Source organism: Volvox carteri (assembly GCF_000143455.1).
Source record: "Volvox carteri f. nagariensis unplaced genomic scaffold VOLCAscaffold_42, whole genome shotgun sequence".
Classification (NCBI taxonomy): domain Eukaryota; kingdom Viridiplantae; phylum Chlorophyta; class Chlorophyceae; order Chlamydomonadales; family Volvocaceae; genus Volvox; species Volvox carteri.
The window spans coordinates 620097-640942 of record NW_003307585.1 but is presented as its reverse complement, the minus strand read 5'-3'; the positions used below and the strand labels follow the sequence as shown (position 1 = coordinate 640942).

General features: G+C 56.8%; 5 protein-coding genes across 5 annotated transcripts in view; 2 read left to right on the top strand and 3 right to left on the bottom strand.

Annotated features, from left to right (window-relative positions):
* Positions 1 to 483: 483 nt before the first annotated feature.
* On the top strand, positions 484 to 4928 carry VOLCADRAFT_118721 (uncharacterized protein; the record flags this gene model as incomplete). Its single annotated transcript, XM_002954389.1, has 5 exons — positions 484 to 643; positions 1296 to 1416; positions 2532 to 2721; positions 3307 to 3451; positions 4327 to 4928. 5 exons carry the CDS (start codon positions 484 to 486, stop codon positions 4926 to 4928), a joined length of 1218 nt encoding a protein of 405 aa, XP_002954435.1.
* Positions 4929 to 5503: 575 nt separating this feature from the next.
* On the bottom strand, positions 5504 to 6963 carry VOLCADRAFT_95209 (uncharacterized protein; the record flags this gene model as incomplete). Its single annotated transcript, XM_002954315.1, has 3 exons — positions 5504 to 6091; positions 6334 to 6446; positions 6549 to 6963. The coding sequence occupies 3 exons, from the start codon at positions 6961 to 6963 to the stop codon at positions 5504 to 5506; spliced, it is 1116 nt and encodes a 371-aa protein (XP_002954361.1).
* A 683-nt stretch (positions 6964 to 7646) lies between these two features.
* On the top strand, positions 7647 to 9890 carry VOLCADRAFT_95208 (uncharacterized protein; the record flags this gene model as incomplete). Its single annotated transcript, XM_002954388.1, has 5 exons — positions 7647 to 7655; positions 8116 to 8283; positions 8575 to 8685; positions 9351 to 9387; positions 9706 to 9890. 5 exons carry the CDS (start codon positions 7647 to 7649, stop codon positions 9888 to 9890), a joined length of 510 nt encoding a protein of 169 aa, XP_002954434.1.
* A 281-nt stretch (positions 9891 to 10171) lies between these two features.
* Positions 10172 to 12351, bottom strand: prpL17 (plastid/chloroplast ribosomal protein L17). The gene is made up of 4 exons (XM_002954314.1): positions 12188 to 12351; positions 11950 to 12107; positions 11762 to 11842; positions 10172 to 11622 (listed from the first exon to the last, which is right to left on the bottom strand). Exons 1-4 carry the CDS (start codon positions 12321 to 12323, stop codon positions 11464 to 11466), a joined length of 534 nt encoding a protein of 177 aa, XP_002954360.1. The 5' UTR covers positions 12324 to 12351; the 3' UTR covers positions 10172 to 11463.
* A 3165-nt stretch (positions 12352 to 15516) lies between these two features.
* VOLCADRAFT_95206 (uncharacterized protein) overlaps positions 15517 to 20846 on the bottom strand; it is a gene marked incomplete at both ends in the record, with an annotated part of 8994 nt that continues 3664 nt past the window's right edge. The window contains 3 exons of the mRNA XM_002954313.1: positions 15517 to 15551; positions 16421 to 17073; positions 18339 to 20810. Coding sequence (XP_002954359.1) covers positions 15517 to 15551; positions 16421 to 17073; positions 18339 to 20810 — 3160 coding nt within the window. The remainder of the gene's footprint in view (positions 15552 to 16420; positions 17074 to 18338; positions 20811 to 20846) is intronic.

Below are 20846 nucleotides of genomic sequence, written 5' to 3'. Positions count from 1 at the left end.
CGTGGTGTACGACGGAGGTGATTCTTTAAAAAGGAAAACGCGATGTGTTGTCTGTTAACATGTATTTAAAGTGGATGCAGATGGATTCAAGGGAGTGAGTGGGAGAGGAGATGCGATTGTTACAGCGGACCCCGAACGGGTCGAGTGGAGCGCCCCTAGGAACGCCTCCCGCACAACACTGCGGGAGAGGAGATGGGGAAGGAGGCAAAAGGGAAGGGACGTGCTCGGCTTCAGTGTGACGATACGAGAACTTGCGCGACCAGGTGTCATAAGCACCGGTCCAACTTATCAACATGGACGGGATGGCGGCGGTGCATGTTGTAGATCATTTCTCTTTTTCTTATCGCTGCTAGCGCATGGCTCGTATCGCCGTACCTTGACGGCAGCGCAATGCTGTAAATCCTTGGGTTCCCTTGAAGTCTCAGTCCAAGGCGTTTTACCTGACGCGGGGGCTCCAGAGAGGCATGGAGCTGGGCAAGTAAGATGCTTGGGGGCTGGGGCTGGGGGGCTTGGGGAATACCCAACATCATATTTTCTTCCGCATTCACAATCTCCGCATTCACAATCTCCGCATTCACAATCTCCGCATTCACAATCAAGACCACGACTTTTGGGGCGCCGAGAGGAGTGCCATATCGTTCAGGTGCAGCAGCACGCTACACCGGTATGGACAATACAAGCCAAAAATGCCAGGGTGATTTTTTTCTTGTGGTCTCAAGCACTTTGTTCCAGGCTTTCAGTCAGACATCGGCAAACGCTTCGGATGTTTCGGGTCGTACCGAAAACAGAAGTAGAGTTCCCGAAGCCGGCCGGCTTGGAGAAATAGGATCATACGCTGTATACGAATTGCCTCATTCCGCGGCCTTTTAACAAGAATCGTACTGGAAGACAGAAATAGACAAGTTGCCGAAACCAGAAGTACCCCGTTTGCCGATGTCTGCTTTCAGTTTGATCTTAAACCTGTGATTCGTTGTAACGGCGGCAACTGCCAACGGCTTTGCCGTGTCGCAAACAGAGAAAAAAATTACATAGGATGTACAGGTTTTAGTGACGAACTGAAGCTACGCCTGTGGCTTGCCCTGTAATTCCTAGAAATCTCAGCGCGGCCATGAGGATAGTGAGCTGTAAGTGTGCCACGCCTGTCAAACGCGCCGTCGGGTTAGTTAGGCGAACATCTGTCAGGTCTACTCAATGTGCTGTTTATTCAACTAGGCCGGAAAATTTGTATCTCAATGCAAATTATACAGCACCCGAGCATCAGGGTCCGGTGCAAGTCGTCAATTTGCCTGGCAAAGGCCGTGGCATCGTAGCTACGTCAGACTTGGAGCCCGGGCAACTTGTTCTCATCTCGAGGCCCCTGGCATATGTCACGTGTCCTATGGGAGCCATTCCTTCGGCAGAGGACCTGGCCGCCGTGTAAGCATTTAGTAGCGCATGGTTACCAGATTATCTCAGTATAAGCCTGTTTGTACATCGCAAACAGGATAAAAAATTCGAGTTATGGACCAGAAGAGTTGCGGATCCTGAACAGTCTATTTTCAGGAGTCGATCTTGACGATGACGATGACGACGGCGGCTCGGAGCTGGATGATTTTAAGCTGTATGGCATCATAGGTACTGTACTTAGTACTTGGATGGGGCATTGTCGCAGGCGTTGTTTTCAATTGGGCTTCGTTTTGTCGTACTGTGTTTTTCGAATGTGTGGTTTAAGTTGATTTTCAAGAGAATGCATTATGCATACACTCGCGCGAAGGACTTAATTTCCGGGATGCACAATTTGTGCAGAACGACTGCTCATCGCATAAAGGGGTATGGTCGACGTTACGGCAGCTGGGCCATATCCTCTTAGCCACCCTTTCCCCCTCACCCCTAGGCCCGGACTAACTTGCGCTGCGCTGAACAAGAAGACGCGGACGCTTCCATGACAATGTTTCCCAAACGATCACGCAGCGGCTTGCATCCTGCTACCTGACATGCCCTGATTTCCTCAAGCACCTGGCTGCTGGCTGGCTGCTGGCGGTCAGGAAGTAGGCTATAACCAACAGCATCTGGAGGTGACCCGACCCCAGAGCCCCGGGAGAACGAAACCCTTTCCCCCCCTTGTGCCGCGTCCCACTCGCACGCTTGAAATTCCTGTCCGGCAGGGCCGTACCTCGAGCGTCCCTCCTGGGCCTCCTCCCCCTACACACCTCACGACTGGTCCTCCTTCACTGCCATCCCGCAACAACACCATCCCTGTTTTGGCTTTTGGTCTTCCGTAGCTGCCTCTCTTTGAGTTCTATATTACGTAATAATGTGAAGGCTAAAATATTTTACTACTCTACTGTCGGCACAGGCTGCAATTCCTTCGGAGAGGAGTTCACTGACTTCCCCAGCAGTCTGGCGAGGAGCAGCCTTGCCACCACCACCGCCGCCACCACCACCACTACTAATGCAAATGCAAATGCATATCCTAATCGTAGTGCTAACACTAGCACCACTAGCAGCAGCGGGGATGGCGACAACAACGCCACCGCCGCCGCCGCTGCAAGCACTGACGAGGGCCCCAACAGCGGCAGCGCCGCTGCCGCCACTGCGGCTGGCTGTGGCGAGGTGGAGGTCATCGGCCATTTGGGCCTTTTCCCGTCCTTCAGTTTCCTGAATCACTCCTGTCTACCCAACGCGGTCAACTTTGTGGTGGGTGGCATTATGGTGGTGGTGGCCGCGCGGAAGATACGGCAGGTACGTGCGTGCCGTACAGCTGCACCCTGCATGTTTTTACAGCAGTGCACAGCGCCTAAGTAGAGTTTGCTCGCTTGACAGCTCCAGAACCCTTTGATTGGAACATCTTTTATATGGGTTGTTGGCTTATAGGGTTATTATAATTTTTAATCATTTCCTCTGGATGCATGCAGGATTTATCAAAGGCAAGAAGATTTGGGATCTAAGAACCAGACAAGAAGATCAATCCAGCGCTGTTCACAAATACTTACTAACTCAAAAAAGCTAACTTGTCTGAAAAAAACTTGAATAAACCGTCCGAGAGGATGACCAGCAATGCATAAAATCGCTCAAACCCACACACACTGCTATAAGGGGTCCGACGCAGAATCGCGAAAAATTAGCCCTCGGTTAGTGTGGGCTAGGAGAAGCGCTTTTTTCCGCCTGCTCCAACAGCACAACTGCTATATGCTTGCAACACCGCTCTGCTCACCCTTGCACTCGTGTACCTGCCATCACGGCGGCGGCGCAATGCGACATGTGGGTTAAATCATGCACACAAGCAGAAACCCCAATGACCCTAACAACCCGAAAACCAAATCCCAGGGCTCCGAAGTGCTCATCAACTATCTAGGGCGCGCATCGTTGCGGCCTGTGGGCGAGCGACAAGGGCAGCTGGCTGAGGGGTATCACTTCTCCTGTGACTGCCCGCGGTGTCGTACGGAGCTTCTGTACGGCTGTACGGACGCCAGTAAGGCCGGCGTGTCAGGCGGTCCGTGTGAAGGCGCTTTGTCGGAGGCTCTCCAGGTGTGAGTGCGTGCGTGTGTGCGTAGGTGTGTTCGTGTATATGTATGTATGTTGTTACAGGGTGGTCAACTTCGCCAGCGGCCCCCTTTCCCGGGGCAGTCCCTGCTCTCCCCTGCTAGAGGGGCACCCTAATCCGTCACCCCATCCGACTTCAGAATGTATTCGTTGGGTTCGGCAACTCACCACCAGCATCCAACCAAATCTAGCGGATCAACGGCGCATCAACTTAGTTCCTGGTCAGCTCGCAAGTTGATATTATCACGTCCTACACCGTCCATAAGATGGGGGGCCACCTCCCATTTCATCACTCCTCAAACACCCGAGGAGCCGGCAGGCGGATTTGAACCCGGGTCGACTGGGTCGACTGGGAGCAGAAGTCAGGCCTTAACCTCTGCCAGCCGCCTGCATGTATGTATGTTTGTTTGTGCAGATCAGTCTTTTGAAGATGTGAGGGCGACACCTTGAGCCCCCTTGTGTCGTTATGTGACCTCGAGGAGGGGGAGGGGGAGGGGGAGGGATGGCGCCATCGCCCCCTTTCTGCATAACAACTAACTACTGCCCCAACAAGCAATTGCATGGTCTTCCTCCCATCAATAATGGCCCATCGATTATATTCACTTGCCCAAACTGCGCCCTCCCCGTTTAGCTGTGCCCTCCCCATATCCCCCACATGGACCACGATAGACATGACATATAACCTGCGTCCATCTGCTTCGGCATTGGCGATAATGGGAATTGTTATGGTGATGACGTTGGTAACGGTGCGCTAGGACATGTTGACGCGATGCGACGAACGGAGCTCCGCACTGGACGAAATAGGCCGTACAGCAGCGGCTGCCGCCGGCAGCGGCGGCGATGGCACCGCCGCCGCTCTGGGCGCCCTACTCAGCAGTGTACAAGAAGACCTTACGAACTGGGAGGAGCTCGTTCGACGGGCGGATTTGCCCGCGGCGGCGGCGGCGGCGGCGGCGGCGGCGGGGGAGGAGGAACATCGGCAATGGCTGCGTGCAAGCGCGTTTGACCTCTACGGGCAATACGTCGCGCTGGCGGAGGCGACCGGGCGACGGTGGGAGGCGCTGACGGTTGTACGACAGCAGGTGGCGATCTGTGACGCAGTGGCACCGGCCAGCGACCTGCATATGTACTTAGAAGTGAAGCGGGCACTCCTAGCCCAGTCGCAGCAGGGGAAGACGGCGGCGGAGGCGGCTGTATCGGTGGCAGCGGAGGGGATGGCTATGGGGCAGGCGGCGGCGGAAGAGCAGGACAACGGGACAGGGACGGAGTGCGACGGGGGGGAAGAAAATGGGTGGCAGCGATGTATTGAGTTGCTGCGGCGGCGGTACGGCAACGGGCTGTCGGACGCCACGTTGGCGATGCTCCTGCGCGGGGCAGTGTACGGCCTGTCGCAGGTTGCGCTGTAGCCGTGACTGTATTACAGGAGCAGTTGCCGCTGCTACTGCCACCGCCGCCGTCGCAGCTACTGCTGCTTCAGCTGTTGATAATATTGGTAGTCTACATTTTCGCCTTCACCAGCGCTACCGCCATTGTAGCCGTTAGGTGTTGCTACTGCCGTCGCAATTACTGTAGACGATGCTACAGCCAAGGTCTTTGTTGTCATCTCTATGCTTAGTTGGTACTGTGTGGCCTAGGGAGGGCTGAATGCCCAGGTGAGCACCACAGCAGGTGTGCGTTACGCGTGTGTGGCTCCGTACGGCTCCACCTGAGTCTGTGCTTGCACACGCGCAACCTTCCTATTAACTAACAAAACAACTAACAAAACAACTAACAAAATAGCCAACGAAGGACCTGCCGTGGCTACGATAAGACAGGCAGAATACTTCGCCCCGGCGTACGGATTCTGCTGCACATGAAGTTTACCACACGCTGCGTGTAATTTTTATATATAAATCCAGAAAACTTTGAATAAAAATTATGAGATTTGGGTTTGAACGTAAGTTTGTAATTTCGAAAAGTAAGGAAGAGCCTGGGGGATCTCCTAGACCGCAACCCCCGTGTCGCCCGCCGCCGGAGCAGTCGCCTCCGTCGCCGCCGCCGCCGCGTCCGGCGGATGGCGACGCGGCGGCGCAGACGGCTGCGCTCCCTGTTCAGAGGCGGCGGATTTGCCAGTACGGAGAAGATGTTCGTACTGCGGATACAGTCCCGCTGCCAAGCGCAGGACTAGCATGTTGCGTATCTGTGTGGCTGTCAAGTGGGCAAAATCGGCCAACAGGAAGCCTCGACGCTCGTACTTGTCGCGGCTGCCGCGATAATAATGGTCGTCAAAGTTGCTGCCGACGGCGCATCGCGTCGCAATCACAACCGGAATGTGCGATGTCCAGCGCGCCAGCTGTTCGATGAGCGCTGCGGCGAGGCTGCCAGTGCCCGGCGCCGCCACGACGAGGCCTGCGAGCGACGAAACCAAGGCCTCGGGAAGCAAACCCGCCGAAACGCCGGTGACCCAGATCGCCACTCGCCTGCCGATGGCCGCAACGGCGGCGGCATCGAGCGACGCGAAGCGCGGATCGCGCCAGGCGGCGGCATCGAGTGGCGGACCGTAGTAGAGCCTCACGCGGCCCTCGCGAACCTGGAACGGCAGTTGGAGGTTGGCACTTGGCAGGCGAATTTTGCTGGTTGCTGACGGTTTATATTTGGTAGTTATCAGTGCATTACGGTCTCAAAAACACACACACGCGCGCGCGTGATATTCCCCCTTTTTAATGACACAATGCTGAGTTCAAGAACCCCACAGCGACGTCAACAAGTGATGAAGGATCAACACATACTGGCATACAAACACGTGCACTCGCACACACTCGCCTGACCCACGGGTCCCGGATGAGACTGGAAAGCGCCCATCAGCTGACTATCGACCTTACGAACGTAGCGAGCCAGATGAATGCTGTCATTTAGCACCACCAGAACTCCGAATTTGGAGGCATCTGGGGAGAGGGCGACCTGCGCGTCCGGCAGGGATTAACGCCAGCGGGAAAATGTTCTTGTTTGTGCGTCGGACCTGACGGCGCAAGGAGTCGCACTCGCACTTGCCTGGACAGCCTGCTGAACATTGGAGCTGCCGTCGTACCCTTCGATGTCGTACGGCTTCATGGCGCCCGTAACCACAAGCGACGCCGAAGCTGCCACTAGAGCATTCCCCAGCAGAAGATCAAGACAGAAAGCAAATTCTTCGAGCGTGTCTGTGCCGGTGACAAGGATGAAAACGGCGGAACGGGATAAATTGTCCCGGATGGCATCCCGCGCCGCGAAGATGATTTCGTAGGTGAGATCTGCGCCGCTGCGGACATTGAGGTCTATGCACCTTGAAGTATACACGCCCATGGAGACCAGGAACTCCGGTGAGACTATGTCATCCAGTCTGGCGCCGATTACCATGCACCCTGTCTTCGCATCTTTCGTCTGGAAAATCGTGCCTCCTGTTATGATAAACGTGATATGCATGGCTGTCAGCTACGCATGAAAGTTGATTAATTCAATTAGCAACAGTCAGCGTTGATCCAAGGCTCGGACATTAGCTTCTTCCTATTTGGTACGGCAGGTAGCGATAGGAAGCTTCGACGATGTTTATGCTACATGCATGATGAATCAGTATCGCAGTTGTACCCCAGTTGTCAGGGACAAAGTATTTTTGATAGCCGCTACACTTACCTCAGTAAGACTTATGCGTCCTCAGTCGTGGTCAACTGCACCCTATCGATCTCCTATAAATTTAAGATTTCGGAACTGCATCCCATACATTTACTCAACACAAAGGAGGCGTACAGCTCCATCTGCAACAATGACGGGTTTCATCCACGGCTTATGCATATGGCCTCCTGGTGAAGTTACAATTGCAAATGAAAAAATGTTTCATAAGATGCTTCCAAAAGACCTCAAACAATTGCGTGGATTCGTAAATGAAAGCTCACGTAATCTACTGACAGTTGTGGTTGCAAAGGCGACATGGGACTACCGTCTTTTAGCGGCCCTGAGGGAGCTTGCACGGACATGTTACATCATCGTGTGGCATCCTGACGCTACAGAAGATGCAACATCACGCATCCAAGCCTTCCAAGTCGGCGCAAACATGGTCACCAACAATATCGAACACCTACATGAGGCACTTCAACGTATCACAAACATCCATGGCACAGGTGATCTGATATGCCCCTGGTGCGGACTTGCCGGCCTCTCACAGCTGGAACTTTGGCACCATCAACCCCTGTACCACATAAACCAGGTACGGGAAGCAGCACTTCCCCCATCCCCTCCTACCCCACTTTTCCCATCGGGCGCCACCTGCTGCGGTACATCTTTCCACTTATCCCCCCCTCCTTCCCGGATGCCATCATCCCACAAACTTCATTTGAATCCCCACATCTTGCCATCAGCTCAACCTATCCAGGTCCCACCCATGCTAACAGTCCACCCTAAAACTCTAAAACCCCAAGCACATCCACGCCCCGTCTCCATGAAATCCCCGGGACCACACACGAATCACACGATCGTCCCTTCTATGGGCTAAAGCTGGCCAACGCTTTCCTCCCCCCTGTATTTTCAGCATCACTCGTCTGTAATTTGTTTGTCTCCCCCCCCCAAAATCCCCCCTTACAGCACGACAAGCATGACGTCCAGTGCCCAGCATGCCGGAGATGGACATCTCGTCTGACCCGCCACATCAATCTCTACCACGGGGTCTCGCAGCTAGTGGACGAGCGTACGGGCGTGTTCGCACTGGCTGTTGTACGGCGGCCCGAGGATGGCAAGTTCCTAATGGTGCAGGTAATAAATAGGCCGTGGTGGTACAATTGGCCGTGTTGGGTGCTGTGCTCTGAGTGATCGCTTAGTGGCTACTGGGGGTGCTTGGCTGCTTGGTGGTTTGTGTCTGCTAGACATTTGGGGGGGGGGGGGAGACTGAGCGACTAACTCTTCTGGGTGCTGAGCGCTCGCTGGCTGGTGGCTGCTGTTGCTTCAGCGCTGCCACCACCACTACCGCTGCCACCTCCGCAACTGTCACCACCACAACTACCACCGCCGCCACACCTCCTACCACCGCTGTCGCTGTCACCTCAGGAGCGGTACGGCGAGGGGTACTGGCTGCCGGGCGGCGGCGCGGATCCGGGGGAAAGCCTGCGGGAGGCCGTCGTACGAGAGGTCTGGGAGGAGGCGGGCGCGGACATAAGGGTGAGCTGTCTTGGTATGTACGACGAAAGGCCGATGTAAATGAACGCCACACCGCTGTCGTGCGAACGCTGTACGAATGACTTGGGACCAGGATATAGGAGACGACGGGTTTCGGTCGCCCGTCTGGGGGATTTTTCCAGTCCCCCTTCATTTTAATTCAGGCTCTGTCTTCGGCTTCGGTGTTCCTAGGGCTGGTGTTCTTCAGTCTCCCGCTGGACACACAAGAAGATGATGACATGTTTGTGTAGAAGGGACGCATTGCGGCACATAAGCGTACTCGCACACAGTCACAGTGGTAGAGCTTAACAAAAACCCCTGCAAACCTGTCCTTCGGCCTTTCCTGTTGCCTGAATAGGCCCCGCCGTTAGCGGCGATACATTGACCGTAATGATCGTTTCGAACATATCCACACCCACAAGTACAGCCAGGCTGCAAGGCTGAGCTTCATGGAATGTCATATGCGCACGCAGCGAGGGTGGGGTGGGGTGGGGTGGGGGAGTGGAAGCGGCTTGGTTGGGTCGAGCCGGTGGTAACCATGTGTGGTGGTGTGTGGGCCCCTGGGGGATGGTATAGAAAAGGGTGTGTACACGTTGGTTTCCTACACACACACAAACAAACACACACACACAAACACAGACACACATTTCCCACACTCGGCAACGCAGGTGACGGGCATCTTGACGGTCGAGTCCTTGCACCGAGGTGCCTGGAGGAGGATCATCTTCCTAGCGGAGCCGCTGCCGTCGCCGCTGTCCGCCGCCGCCGCCGCTGCTGTTTCCGCTGATGGTGATGCGGCCGTCACCACCACCGCCATTGAGCTCCCCGCAGCTGCGAACACCGCTATTAGCATTGAAACGCCAACAGGTCAGCCAGCAGAAGCGGTAGCACCAGCAACCACAACACCGCCAGCGGCGGCAGCAGCAGCAACAGCGGCAGCAGAACCAGCATCTATGAATCCCTCTACAAGTGCGCTACCACCGGCCCCTGACCCCCTCCGCTATCGATACCGCTGCAAGACAGTGCCGGATGTGGAATCTGTCGGTGCCTGCTGGGTTAGAGCGGAGGAGGTGGAGAGCTTGCCGCTGCGCAACCCCTCGGAGCCGCTGACGTGGATTCCTTGGGTCGCCTCCGGCGGCAAGGTGCTTCCCCTGGACCCGGAGGCATTTCCTGTTTTGGCACAGGTGTTTCCGGATTTCCCCTTGTGATAATTATTTATTGATATTGATAATGGTGGCATCGTAAGAGGAGAGCCACGAGCAGCTGGAGGGATATGGTGCAACTGAAGGCAAGGTATTTGCGCGAAGGTGGAAGTCAGCTGAGATTCGGCGCGACAGGGAGGAAATTGCGGCATGAAGGTCCCAGCTTGGAATGTGCTATATATCTAGGATTGGATGTGTGCAATGGGACAATTATTTTCTTATCTCCCCCGTTTGGCAAGAAACAGTACCTTTTCTCCCATCCTGGTCTGTCAGCCCTAGGAGCCGACCTGTTGGTACCCATTACAAAGAGGGCGGGGAAAGAGGATTGAGGATGCTGGACTTCCACCACCGTACACAAAACCCGTCGCGGACGATCTTTTCCTGCACAAGCACTCACGGATACGCACCTTACGCAGCACGGTACACACCGCGCCAGCAGAGCTTCGCGACAGAAAAAACGCTGAAGCTGAGGTTACAGCCTGACGACATCACCATCGTAATTGCACATGTGTGCTTTCGCACGCACGCACTTGTCCGCACAACATGATCGCTTTGTTTTTCCCATTGCTAAACGCCAGCTCAATTCAGTCAAGTCCAGTCCGGTCACATCCACTCTAGAGCCATAGGGTATGGTAGTGCCTGCCAGCAGGTTAACCTCCTGAATACTTGGTGAAGTGGAGAGCAAGTCGAGCAAAACAGGCACGAACCAGACCGCGATCAAGTCCGTTTAACCGGGCAAGAGTTCCCTACACCACCCACATCCATGGACGCGTCCAGGACTCTCTACCTCCCGCAGGGGCGAAAGCCCGCGCGCACCGGCTCATCTGGATGTGCCACAACGAGAAAAGCAGAAGCAAAAATGCGCGGCGATGGGCGCGATGAGACACGCCGCATATGATGATCCTCAAATTCATAAGTCCTATATAGCCGCCGCCTTAACGACAGGACGTCCACATGAGGTCTCAGACAGGATTGATACTCCCGGCCGCAGCTCCAAGTAGAAAAATAGTGCCATGCAGCGCACCCGATTTCCGTTGAAACCCTTCAACAGCAAGATATCCTCAAAAGGGGTGAAGGAGAAGGATCCTCTCTGTGTGAAAGCTGGACATAATTTCCCGGCTTTGCCCAGCATGAGCAACAACAAAATTGCCGGCAAGCTCATCATTCAATCCAGCCATCCAGAGAATATGTGGGGACCATAGACACGTGCTGTGCGCTACCGCATATCTTCCCCCAGCACGCAGTGACCGAAAACCTTGTGCGCCTCTTCTAATGACGATACCTCCCTTCCCCGACCTGTGGCTTGCTCCACATCAACCTTCAAAATGCGCAACCCATCTTTCCCCCATTTAAGGGCCCAGCTACCTTCAGCTTCCTCGTTGCACGCAGACCATCCGGGTTCCCAAAACGCATCACGCACTGGCCCCACTGAAACAGCTTCCCTCAGCTGGTTAGGCTCCCGGTCCAACAGCACCAAACGCTTGTGCCACCTTTTGTCTCGTTGCGTTCCGGGAGAGGCCGTCGCTCCAGCCGCTCGTGCCGCTGCTATCGCTATCCATGGAGGAGAAAAAGGGCGCTCTTACACCAGCTCAATCACAGCCATCTCGGTAGCATCGCCGCGGCGAAGCACCGGGTCCGTCTTCACGCGGGTGTAGCCGCCTGGCCGCTCAGCGTACCGGTCTGGAGCATTCTCAAAGAGGTTTGCCACAAGCTCCTTGTCGTACAGAAACCCTATGGCCTGAACAAAACAAAGCGCGACAGGTCAGACGCAATGGAAACATCGCCGTTGTGCAATGTTGAGTGGCTGCTGAGGAATAAAAGGCTTGGCGAATTGGCAAATATGGAGGAACCCCTGGCCATTTCACGTAAATGCCCACCTGGCGACGCGCGTGCAGCGAGCCGTCCTTTGCCAGAGTAATCATGTGGTCAACATATTTGCGGATGACCATAGCCTTCACCTGTGCCGTCACAAACATCCAAAGTGAGCAGATTCCGGCCATATCCAAGAAGTGAACCATGAAAGGATTGACCCTACAAGCGAGAGCTCCATATTAGAACGGCTTACCTTGGTCGTGCGGATGGCGCCATGGCGAATAACCTCGGTGACCAGCGACCGAATGAGTGCCTTCCGCTGGTCTGCCGGCCGGCCTAGGTGCTTCACCCGGTTGCCATGACGCATCATGGTCCACTTCATGCCCGAAGAGGGCGCAGCAAGGGTCGCCTCTGCACAGGTTGCGTTGAAGGTAATTTGTCTGCTTGCGGTCGTTCTCCCCAGACTATGCTCTTGCAAACGAAAGCCCTACCTCCCAGAAAAGAACTAGTCTGAGCACTGCTTGGGGCCGTCAGCATCACCGCGCGGCTGACAGGCCGAACAGCCACTCGAACAGGAGCCGAGCTGCGAGCGGTGAAGACACCGCGGGCGGATTGAAGCGTAGCCATGTCTACCCTATGAAATTGTCAGTCAACGGGCAGAATTTGCAAGACTTGAACTTGATGAATGCTATGCTTGTGATTGTTTGTGGGCGAGCCGCCGTCGTACAACCTCACTGCTTAAAGACTCTTTCGGGAAAGCTTAGCATATACATCACTTGTTTGTGAGGAAATCTGATAAATACACACTATTTACCTTTAATAGTGTTGTCCATTTCGTGCGAGGATCCCGAGGACAAACTAGCGATATTCACCCTTAGGTATCCATATGGTATCCATAAACTCACAGATTGCCATCAGAGGTATTTAGATATGACTTGCATTCATCGATCTTACTATGCTCGATCATATCGCAGCATACCATACTTCTGCTTCCTTGGATTCTACGAGCCACAGCATAAAGCGAGTTTTGAGGCGGAAAAGGGGTGGGAGAATGTTTGTTGCCTTAGGGATACTGCTCTCAGTCGGCCAGGGCCAGCCGTGCCGCTTAGTGCAAGAGAGCTTCCATGCCCCTTGGGTGCATCCCGCTTGGGAGGATTACCAGAGCCACGTTCCGGAGCTGCCAGGGCGCTGGCAGGCACATGCTGTCCCCAAAATGTTTTGATCCATTGTGTATCCTAACGTCTAAGGCGAGGGACAGGCGTTCCTCCCAAAGAAGGCGGGGGCACAGACAATAAGTTCGACCTCCCGCAACCGCATGTTTGACTGTCACATGCCGTGCTCAGGCAACGAGCACTAAAAAGGCATGCCCATCGTCGCGTCTGCGGGTGTACTTGCCTTTCCGGCCCAAGTTATTGCTTTCCCGGTTAAATCCGAAGCCGAAAGGGCCTATGCCAAATAGACTCAAGACCCACCATGACGACAACAACCCCCCAACACATACATACAACACACGCACACACCAACCTGGACCCCAACGCATGCACACTGTTCAGCGGCGAGCACGCAGAACAGCTTAAACCATCAGTCACATCACCACTACCAGAACAACAACCACAACGCCGGAACGGTACCGTTTGCCCCCGTTTCCCTAACCTTAACTCCGGCAAACACAAAACGTACACACCAAGCCCCAGAACAACGGATGGGAGCGCCGCCGCCTAGTAATGTGCGTCTCAAGTAGCTGGCGCACACTGAGAAGTAACAATGTCCCAGCGACTGCGCATCAAGTGCTCATGCGTTTCCGGTTGGGCTGTTGGGAGTTAGAGGTTAACCGGCCAAACGAGCCAAATGAGCACACCGCGCGTACTTGCAGGCTTTGTGACTGCGGGGCGGTTGAAGACGAATTGCACGTTTTCGCGAGATGCCCTGCTTACACGAGCGCATGGGCTAAGTACGACGGTGGCCTCGTTTTTCAAGGGCGCAGCATGCGTACCATTATGAGGCCGGGGCCTGCCGGCCCTGTGGCATTATTTGGGCCACGGACCTCTCGGAAGACTCTGGGAGGTCAGGTACGTTGCGCTAAGCTAAGGCGCCTCGTGCTGAAGCGGTGACGACGAGGGAGGACGACGGCGATGGCCCCCCTCCCTCAAGTGTACCCGCATCATCAAGATAACAATATACCGTCCATGGCCCCTCCTCAGGCTTTTACGGACACCCCTGCACGGGCACGGACACGTAAAAATATCCGTGTCAGTGTCAGTGTCCGTGCAGGGGTGTCCGTAAAGTACACGTGCACAGTACACGTGCACAGTACACGTGCGTGCGGAGAACTTGTACATTGAAAATAGAAAAAGCGAAGGAAGTCGCCCGTGACGTGGCCGGCGGAGAATTTTACTCAGATTACTCAAAAACAGTTACAAAATTAAATAAACACGGGTAGATGTCCCACGCCGGGAAAATTTTTCTGCACGCGACCACAAATGCGTGACAGGGAAAACCTTCCCAACATGCAACGAGAAGTTAGTTATGGGAGAACCAACGTACGACCAACTCCCACCGTGTCGATTTGGTTTTGACCAGGGTGTTGACTCCTCCATTACACCGGACGATGCACCTGCAAAAACTTTCTTCCCTCGTTCTTTATTTTATTTCAGGTAGACATGAATTTTGACGCGTGGCTATGTATGTATGCAAGTCGTACGTCCGTGTACTACGTTCACCTACTAACTCCCGCTGCCGCTGCTGCTGCTGCTACTGCTGCTGCGTCGCATCGCATCATCATCGTATTACGCTGTGGCAGCAGCATGACCCTCTGCTTTGTTAGGAGCGCTAGCTCAGGATAGGATAGTAGGTGTTTAGGTTCTGTCTTGTTGGGACTTCAGTTGCCCTCCTATCGGTTATAATCGGTTGTAGTCGGTTGTAGCCACCCACCATATGTAGCCGCCCTTCGCCACTACGGCAGCGCCTCCTCCTCCTTATTTCTACGGGCTCTGAACATCATTCGTCAACCTAGGTCTACAGTTTTACATTCTAGATTTCTAACACATACTTTAGAAGTGTAACGACAACAACAACAACAACCCACACACACGCATACGTGCGTCGCTGGTGACTATTCGGAGCTCGTTTCTGTATGAAGCTATTCGTGCTGTAGCACCATCGCCACTTCCCGCATCGCAGCTCCGAAATGATTATTATTACAGGTATTCGTACGCAACGTACATGCGTTTCCTCTCAAGGTCCACAATACCGTACCTATCCCAGGCGCGTACATTTCCGGGTCTCGAAGAACCCCGCGCAAAAACATCCGTTCGTACATCCGTTCGCACAAAAATCGTACAGTAAACGTCCGACCACTCGTTTCTTCTTCTGGTTCTTTGTTTTTCAACAGCTATTACTTTTTCATTTCGTTATTTCCTCCAAATTTAAAAATCGTCAATGCCCGGCGCGCAATCATATAGAATCTTTATTGATTGTTTCATCTCCCCTGGTCGGTTGGGTGTAACTCGAAAGGAAACGACACGCGGCTGTAGTGCGGTCCCCCCACCGCTGCCCGATATTCATATATAGCCGCGTCGGGCAGCAGTGGGGGGAGCCACACCGCGTTTGGCGCTTTTGGCACATTTCCCTTTTTTGCACATGGCATCATTCTCCTCTCTTTTCATCCTCATCGTCTAAGATAATTTTTTGTAAAATCGACAGTATGCATCGACCAGGCTGTTCTTCAGTTCCTTTTGCGAGCGAGCGCTAACTAACTAACTAATTAACTAACTAACGCATACTCCAACAAGTACTGGCTACGTACTCCGGATGCGCCGCATTAGTGAATCATGTGAACTGTCGCCTCACGCTCCCCTGTACGGAAAGGCGGTACAAACAGTACACTGACATCGACAATGTCATTGGTACGGCAACGGACAACAAGACCGACGGCCCTCCGCTAGAGCCTCCGATTACGCTACTGCCGTCGTACATTAAACCGTCTCCAACCGCAATAGCGTGGATCGATCCATCAACCGCCTTAACCGTCCTCTGCAACCGGTGCAACCACCAACTGAACGGCAACTCCGCGATCAGTAGCTCAAGAAACCATTTCCAATTCAATTGGTTTAGGAGCAGCGGCAGGACGAGGCTGACGTGAAGCTTGTCATACTCTGCGGTAAGTGCCAGAAAGTGCGCCATTGACCGTGACGGCGGCGAAGCCGACTGCCACCACCATACACAAACCGCTATCGTCGCCACATGCGCGGCGTGGGCGACCAGCCCAGCAACAATTTTCATTCGGTAATAGCATAGCGGCGTCAAGATCCGCAAAAACAAGTACGGCCACGCACGAAGGACGTACGACAGCAGCAGAAGGTAGAAGATCGCGTTGAAGGGCCCCTGTTGTGAGTTGTAATCGTCATTGGCAGCAGCAGCGGCAGCGGCAGCGGCGGGGGCGGGGGCAGTGGCGGCGGCGGCTCCGCAGGCGGCGGCGGCGGCGGTGCCAAGAATGTCGGTGTGGCTTCTGATCTGCATCACGTGTACGAATGCGATGATCAGTTGCGCCGGCATTCCTATGTACAGATCCAGCATCACAAGGACCTGCGCCATGGCCTCGCCGGCACTGGCCTTTGCGACGTCCCCGCCGACACCGACCTTCGACGTCGTGGCTTCGACAGCCCTTCGCAAACCCTTAAAAGACAGCGGCGGCGGAGGCGACGTCGCCGCCGCTACAGCCTCACCGGCATTGCAGCGGCTGCTGCCCGCTGCCGCCGTTGCGGGGCCGCTAGCGCCAGCGGCGGCGCCGTCATTGCCAGAGCTTGTACGGCACGGAGCATCCAGCTCCGCCGACGTGGCTTTCTTCAGCTGCGACGTGCGAAAATGATCCTCGAGCAGCGAATCCGGCGGCAAAGGAACAACCCCAGGCCAGCTGCAAGCGGAGCTTAGGGCGCCGCCGCCGCCGCCGCCAGGTGGTCCTGACGCCACAGCCTCTGCCGGCATGTGTCCCACCATGCTCTTGTACGGCACCGCCGGGTTGTTGCTACTGCTGCCGCCGCCGCCGCCGCCGCCGCTGACGATGCTTCGGGCGCTCATGCCGCTGCCGGTGCTCTGGCCCTCTGAAAGCCGGCTGAGCCGACCAGTTAATGACGACGAGAAAAAGGCCGATGACCGCACTGGTGCGCTGTCACGGAATGATGACGGCACCGGCGGCGGCGGTAACGCCTGCTGCTGCGCTGGCGGCTGTGACGCCGGAGCCCGCGGCGGCGACGTTGGCGGCGGCACCTCCTCCTCCTCCTCCTCCTTAGCCGCCATCAGCTGCTGCTCGCGTCCGACGCCTCCGCCTCCGCCGGCCGCGGCGACGACGAACGGCGACTGATCATCTTCCACTGTCGTACTGTACGGCGGCATCCAAGTCCGCGTCATGAAGGGTGACGGTACGGTTAGCGTCGGCAAGGGAGACATGTCGAAACTGCCCCGGAAGTTGCCGGTACCACTCGAACGACCCGTGGCGAGCTGGCCGCGTCGAAGAAACGTGTAACTGCTGCTGGCACCGGCGGCAGCGGCGGCACCGGCGGCAGCGGCGGCGGCGGCGGCGGCGGCACCGGCAGCGGCAGCGGCGCCTGCGGCACTGGCTTTGACGGCGCCGCCGCTCTCGGGCGCGTACTTAGCACTGCTCGAGAATGGTCCGGCGCCTGTGGTGATACTATTATTATAATTGTTGTTGTTGTTATTGATGAGGCTGACTGTGTTCGTGTGTGTCGTACTGCTGTCCGGGGCCCGGAAGGTGCTGTTCGTCAGCCATGCACTGCTCCCCGCGGGCACAGCGGCGCTAGCGGCGGCGCTGCTGCTGCTGCTGCTGCTCGTCATGCCCGAGTCCTGCTGCTCGTTCGCCGCCGCTGCCGTACTGTACGGCAGGTACATCGTTGGGCGATATGTGTCGGCGGCGGAGTTGCTGGCGGAAGCCTGCGAGCACCGGAAAAGAAAAAACGAAAAAGACTTTATAACAAAAAAATGTTTAATTTAATCCGATTTTAGAATTTTGATTTAATCTATTTAATCTAATTTAACAGTTTAATCTTATTAAGTTTGGATTAAATCCGGTTTAAATTTTGATTAAATCCAATGGAGCAGAGGAGAGAACCCGTTTGGGGGTCGGGAAATGGGGAAGTTGAAGAAAAAGTAGATAAAAGCAGCAGGGGGGTTTCAAGAGACGGTAGAGAAGGAAGTCGTCGAATTGCAGACAGACATATACCGCAGCTCTTCCAGGCGGTACAAGTACGGCTTCCGGCGTAATTACCATGCCGTACTGAAAATTGCCTAACGTGCAAATATCGTATGCATTATAATTAGTTGTTTGTTGTTTTGGTTTATCGTCAGAAGTACACCTGTTCATGTGCGAAGGAACTTGTCGATGTCATGTCTTCGGGTAGCAAGGGCATCGTCTGTAGCAGTTGCTGCGGCGGCGGCGGCGGTGCCGGCGGCAGCCGCTGCGGCGGCAATGGCGGCGGCGGCGATGGCGACTGCGCTGAAGGCAGCACTGGCAGCGCCGGCACCGTCGAAGTATTTGCCACCGCCGCCGCCGCCGCCGCCGCCGCCAGCTGCTTTAAAGCCGCCTGTAGCTCCGAAACCAGCCCGATGCCTCCCGCCAATCCGTCGCACCTGCCGTCGCCGTCGTGCTCTGCCGCCGACGCAGCAGGGCGCTGCACCGACTGGAGACGGCGCCGCAGCACCCCCGCCGGGCCGTCTGTCACGCCCAACATTACCATTTGCGCCGTCAGCACGTACGACAGAACGTGCGCAAGGCCGTGTACGCGCAGAAAGTCCGTCGCCGCCGCCAGCACATCATCCCAAACCGCAAAGGGGACCAAGGGGTTGAGGCCCAGAACTAACGGCCCCATCGCCGCCGATGCCGGCGGCGGCAGCGGCAGCGTGCTCGTGTGCCAGTCGTACAGCGTACTCGACTCTGAACCGAAGGATGGGACGGCGGCCGCCGCCGCCGCCGCAGCCTGCGGTGCAACTGCGCCGACGGTTGTGGGACCGGAGCATTGCCTCGGCGGCAGCAGCCGGGACGTTGCCGCTGGCAGGGCCTGCAATTCCAGCGGCGGCGACGGCGACGACGACGACGGCGGCGGCGGCGGCGGCAGCGGCCGGCGGGTTATGCACAAGTCCAAATCTTGCACGAACGGGATCCAGTGGTCGTCGACAACGCGTCGCTCCGCCTCCAAACGCGTTTCTTGCGCCTGCACCGCCGCCGCTGCCTCGGCGGCGGCGTCGCCGTACATCGCAGCGGTTCGGCCCGAACCTAGCTGCTCGTCTACCATCCTGTCGTACAACGACATCAGCTCTGCTGCCGCTGGCTGTGGCATAATCATCACAGCCGAAACAGTCAAGAAGTGACTGTAACGAGGATTACCCCGTTGTGGCGGTTGGGCAGCAGCAACGCCAGATCCAGATCCAGATTCGAATCCAAATCCAGATCCAGACCTGGTGCTGGCGTTCGTGCTTGGCTGACTGGCGGACGGATCCGACGGCCTCGGAACCGTCCGCGGCGCCAAACCCAACACGTGTACGGATGCCAATCCGGGCCGCGCGCCTTGCAGTGTGATGCCGTACCGAAAGGACCCCACAGCGACGGTGGGTTCGCCACCAGCGCCACCAGCGTCTCCATCGGCCGTCAAGCGATGTGCGTCGTACAATACGCGATCTCCTTGCGTCACCAGGATACGGCATTGTGGCGGCGGAGGCCGCTGACGGCGGGAGCTGCCGCCGCCGCCGCCACTGCCGCCGCCACTGCCGGCCGAGGGAAGAAGCACCACCGTCGTCACAGCCCGACCTGTTTCAACGCCACCTCCGCCACTGCCGTCGCCGCCTCCGCCGCCGTCACCGCTGGTCGCGGCGTCGGGCAGCAGCACCGCACAAGGAGGCTGTAGCAACATCGTGTACGGCACCGGAACAGGGGGCCCGTTGGGGCCCCCTGACGGATCTAGCATTACTAAAGTACTGCCCACACGAGCTGCTGCGATGACGGAGAATGCGTCCAACGAAGCACTACTGGCGGCGCTTTCCCCCGGAGCCAACTGACTTGCCGTACCACCTGCCCGACTATGGCCGCAACCAGGGGCAGCCTCAGTACTGCGATCTGACGCCACATGCCGCGGCTCCCACCACCGTAACGGCGCTAGCGGCGGCGGCGCCGCCGCCGGCGGAGCGCGATGCGGCGCCGGCGGCGGCGACGGTGGCAGCGGCGGCGACGGCGGGGTAGGTACGGATAATGGCGTCGACGCCGGCACGGAATCGGTCGTCAAGGAGACGGTGTTGCTGTTGCTGGTACCGCTTCCCCACTCGCCGCTGGATGGCGGCAGAGCCATGGCGTACTCACCAGCGTGCGCAGCGGAGGTGGGCGTTACCGGCGGCGTTGATGCCGCCGCCGCAGTGCTGCTTGAGGCGTACGGCACGGGCATGTGCAAGCGCGGCCACAGCTCCGACGGTAGCCGCTGCGCTGGTGGCCCGCTGCCGCTTATGTTTGTACTCGTACTCGTACTCGTACCCGTGCTCAGGTCCGGACTGGCGTGGGAGGGTCGTCCGCCTCGCGCAACGCCACCCAAAATACGAAGCTGGTCGCCGCTGCTGCCATTATCAAGCACGCCATCATCGCCATCGTCGTCAAGAACATCGCCAGGCATGGGCCAGTCCTCAATGACGCCCACGCCGCCGCCGCCGCCACCTACGCCGTCGCCGCCGCCCCCTCCACCTACGCCGCCGCCGCCGCCGCCGTGGCCCGGTTCCGCAGCCCGAAGCTCCATGTCTCCAAGTCGCTCGAGCTGAGCTTGTCGTACGCCTTGCTGCTGCGTCGCCAGCGGCGGCCGCGCCGCCGCCACCAGTTCTGAGTCCCCCAAGGCAACCTGAAGCCCCAACAAGATGCTGTGCGCCACCCGCGATGACGAATCCTGACGGTCAGAAGACGTTCCGCGATCCGCCTCGGAGCGCCCTGCTAGCGGCGGCGGCGGCGGCGGTGTATGGCGCCGCCAGAGCACCTGCTGCTGCCGTGACGGCGGCGGCGGCGCCGCCCGCCAGACGTCATCGGCGGGCAGCGGCGGCGCCGCACCTGAGCACCGCGTCTCTTGAACGCCACTGTGCGGAAATGGTGACGGCGGTGGCAGCGGCGGC

Excerpts from the sequence above, each read along its gene's own strand:
- prpL17 (XM_002954314.1), bottom strand. The coding sequence starts at position 12,323 with ATGGCTACGCTTCAATCCGCCCGCGGTGTCTTCACCGCTCGCAGCTCG. Across the intron at positions 12,108-12,187 it reads GACTAGTTCTTTTCTGGGAG|AGGCGACCCTTGCTGCGCCC; the intron begins GTAGGGCTTTCG and ends CAACCTGTGCAG. Across the intron at positions 11,843-11,949 it reads GCGCCATCCGCACGACCAAG|GTGAAGGCTATGGTCATCCG; the intron begins GTAAGCCGTTCT and ends GTGACGGCACAG.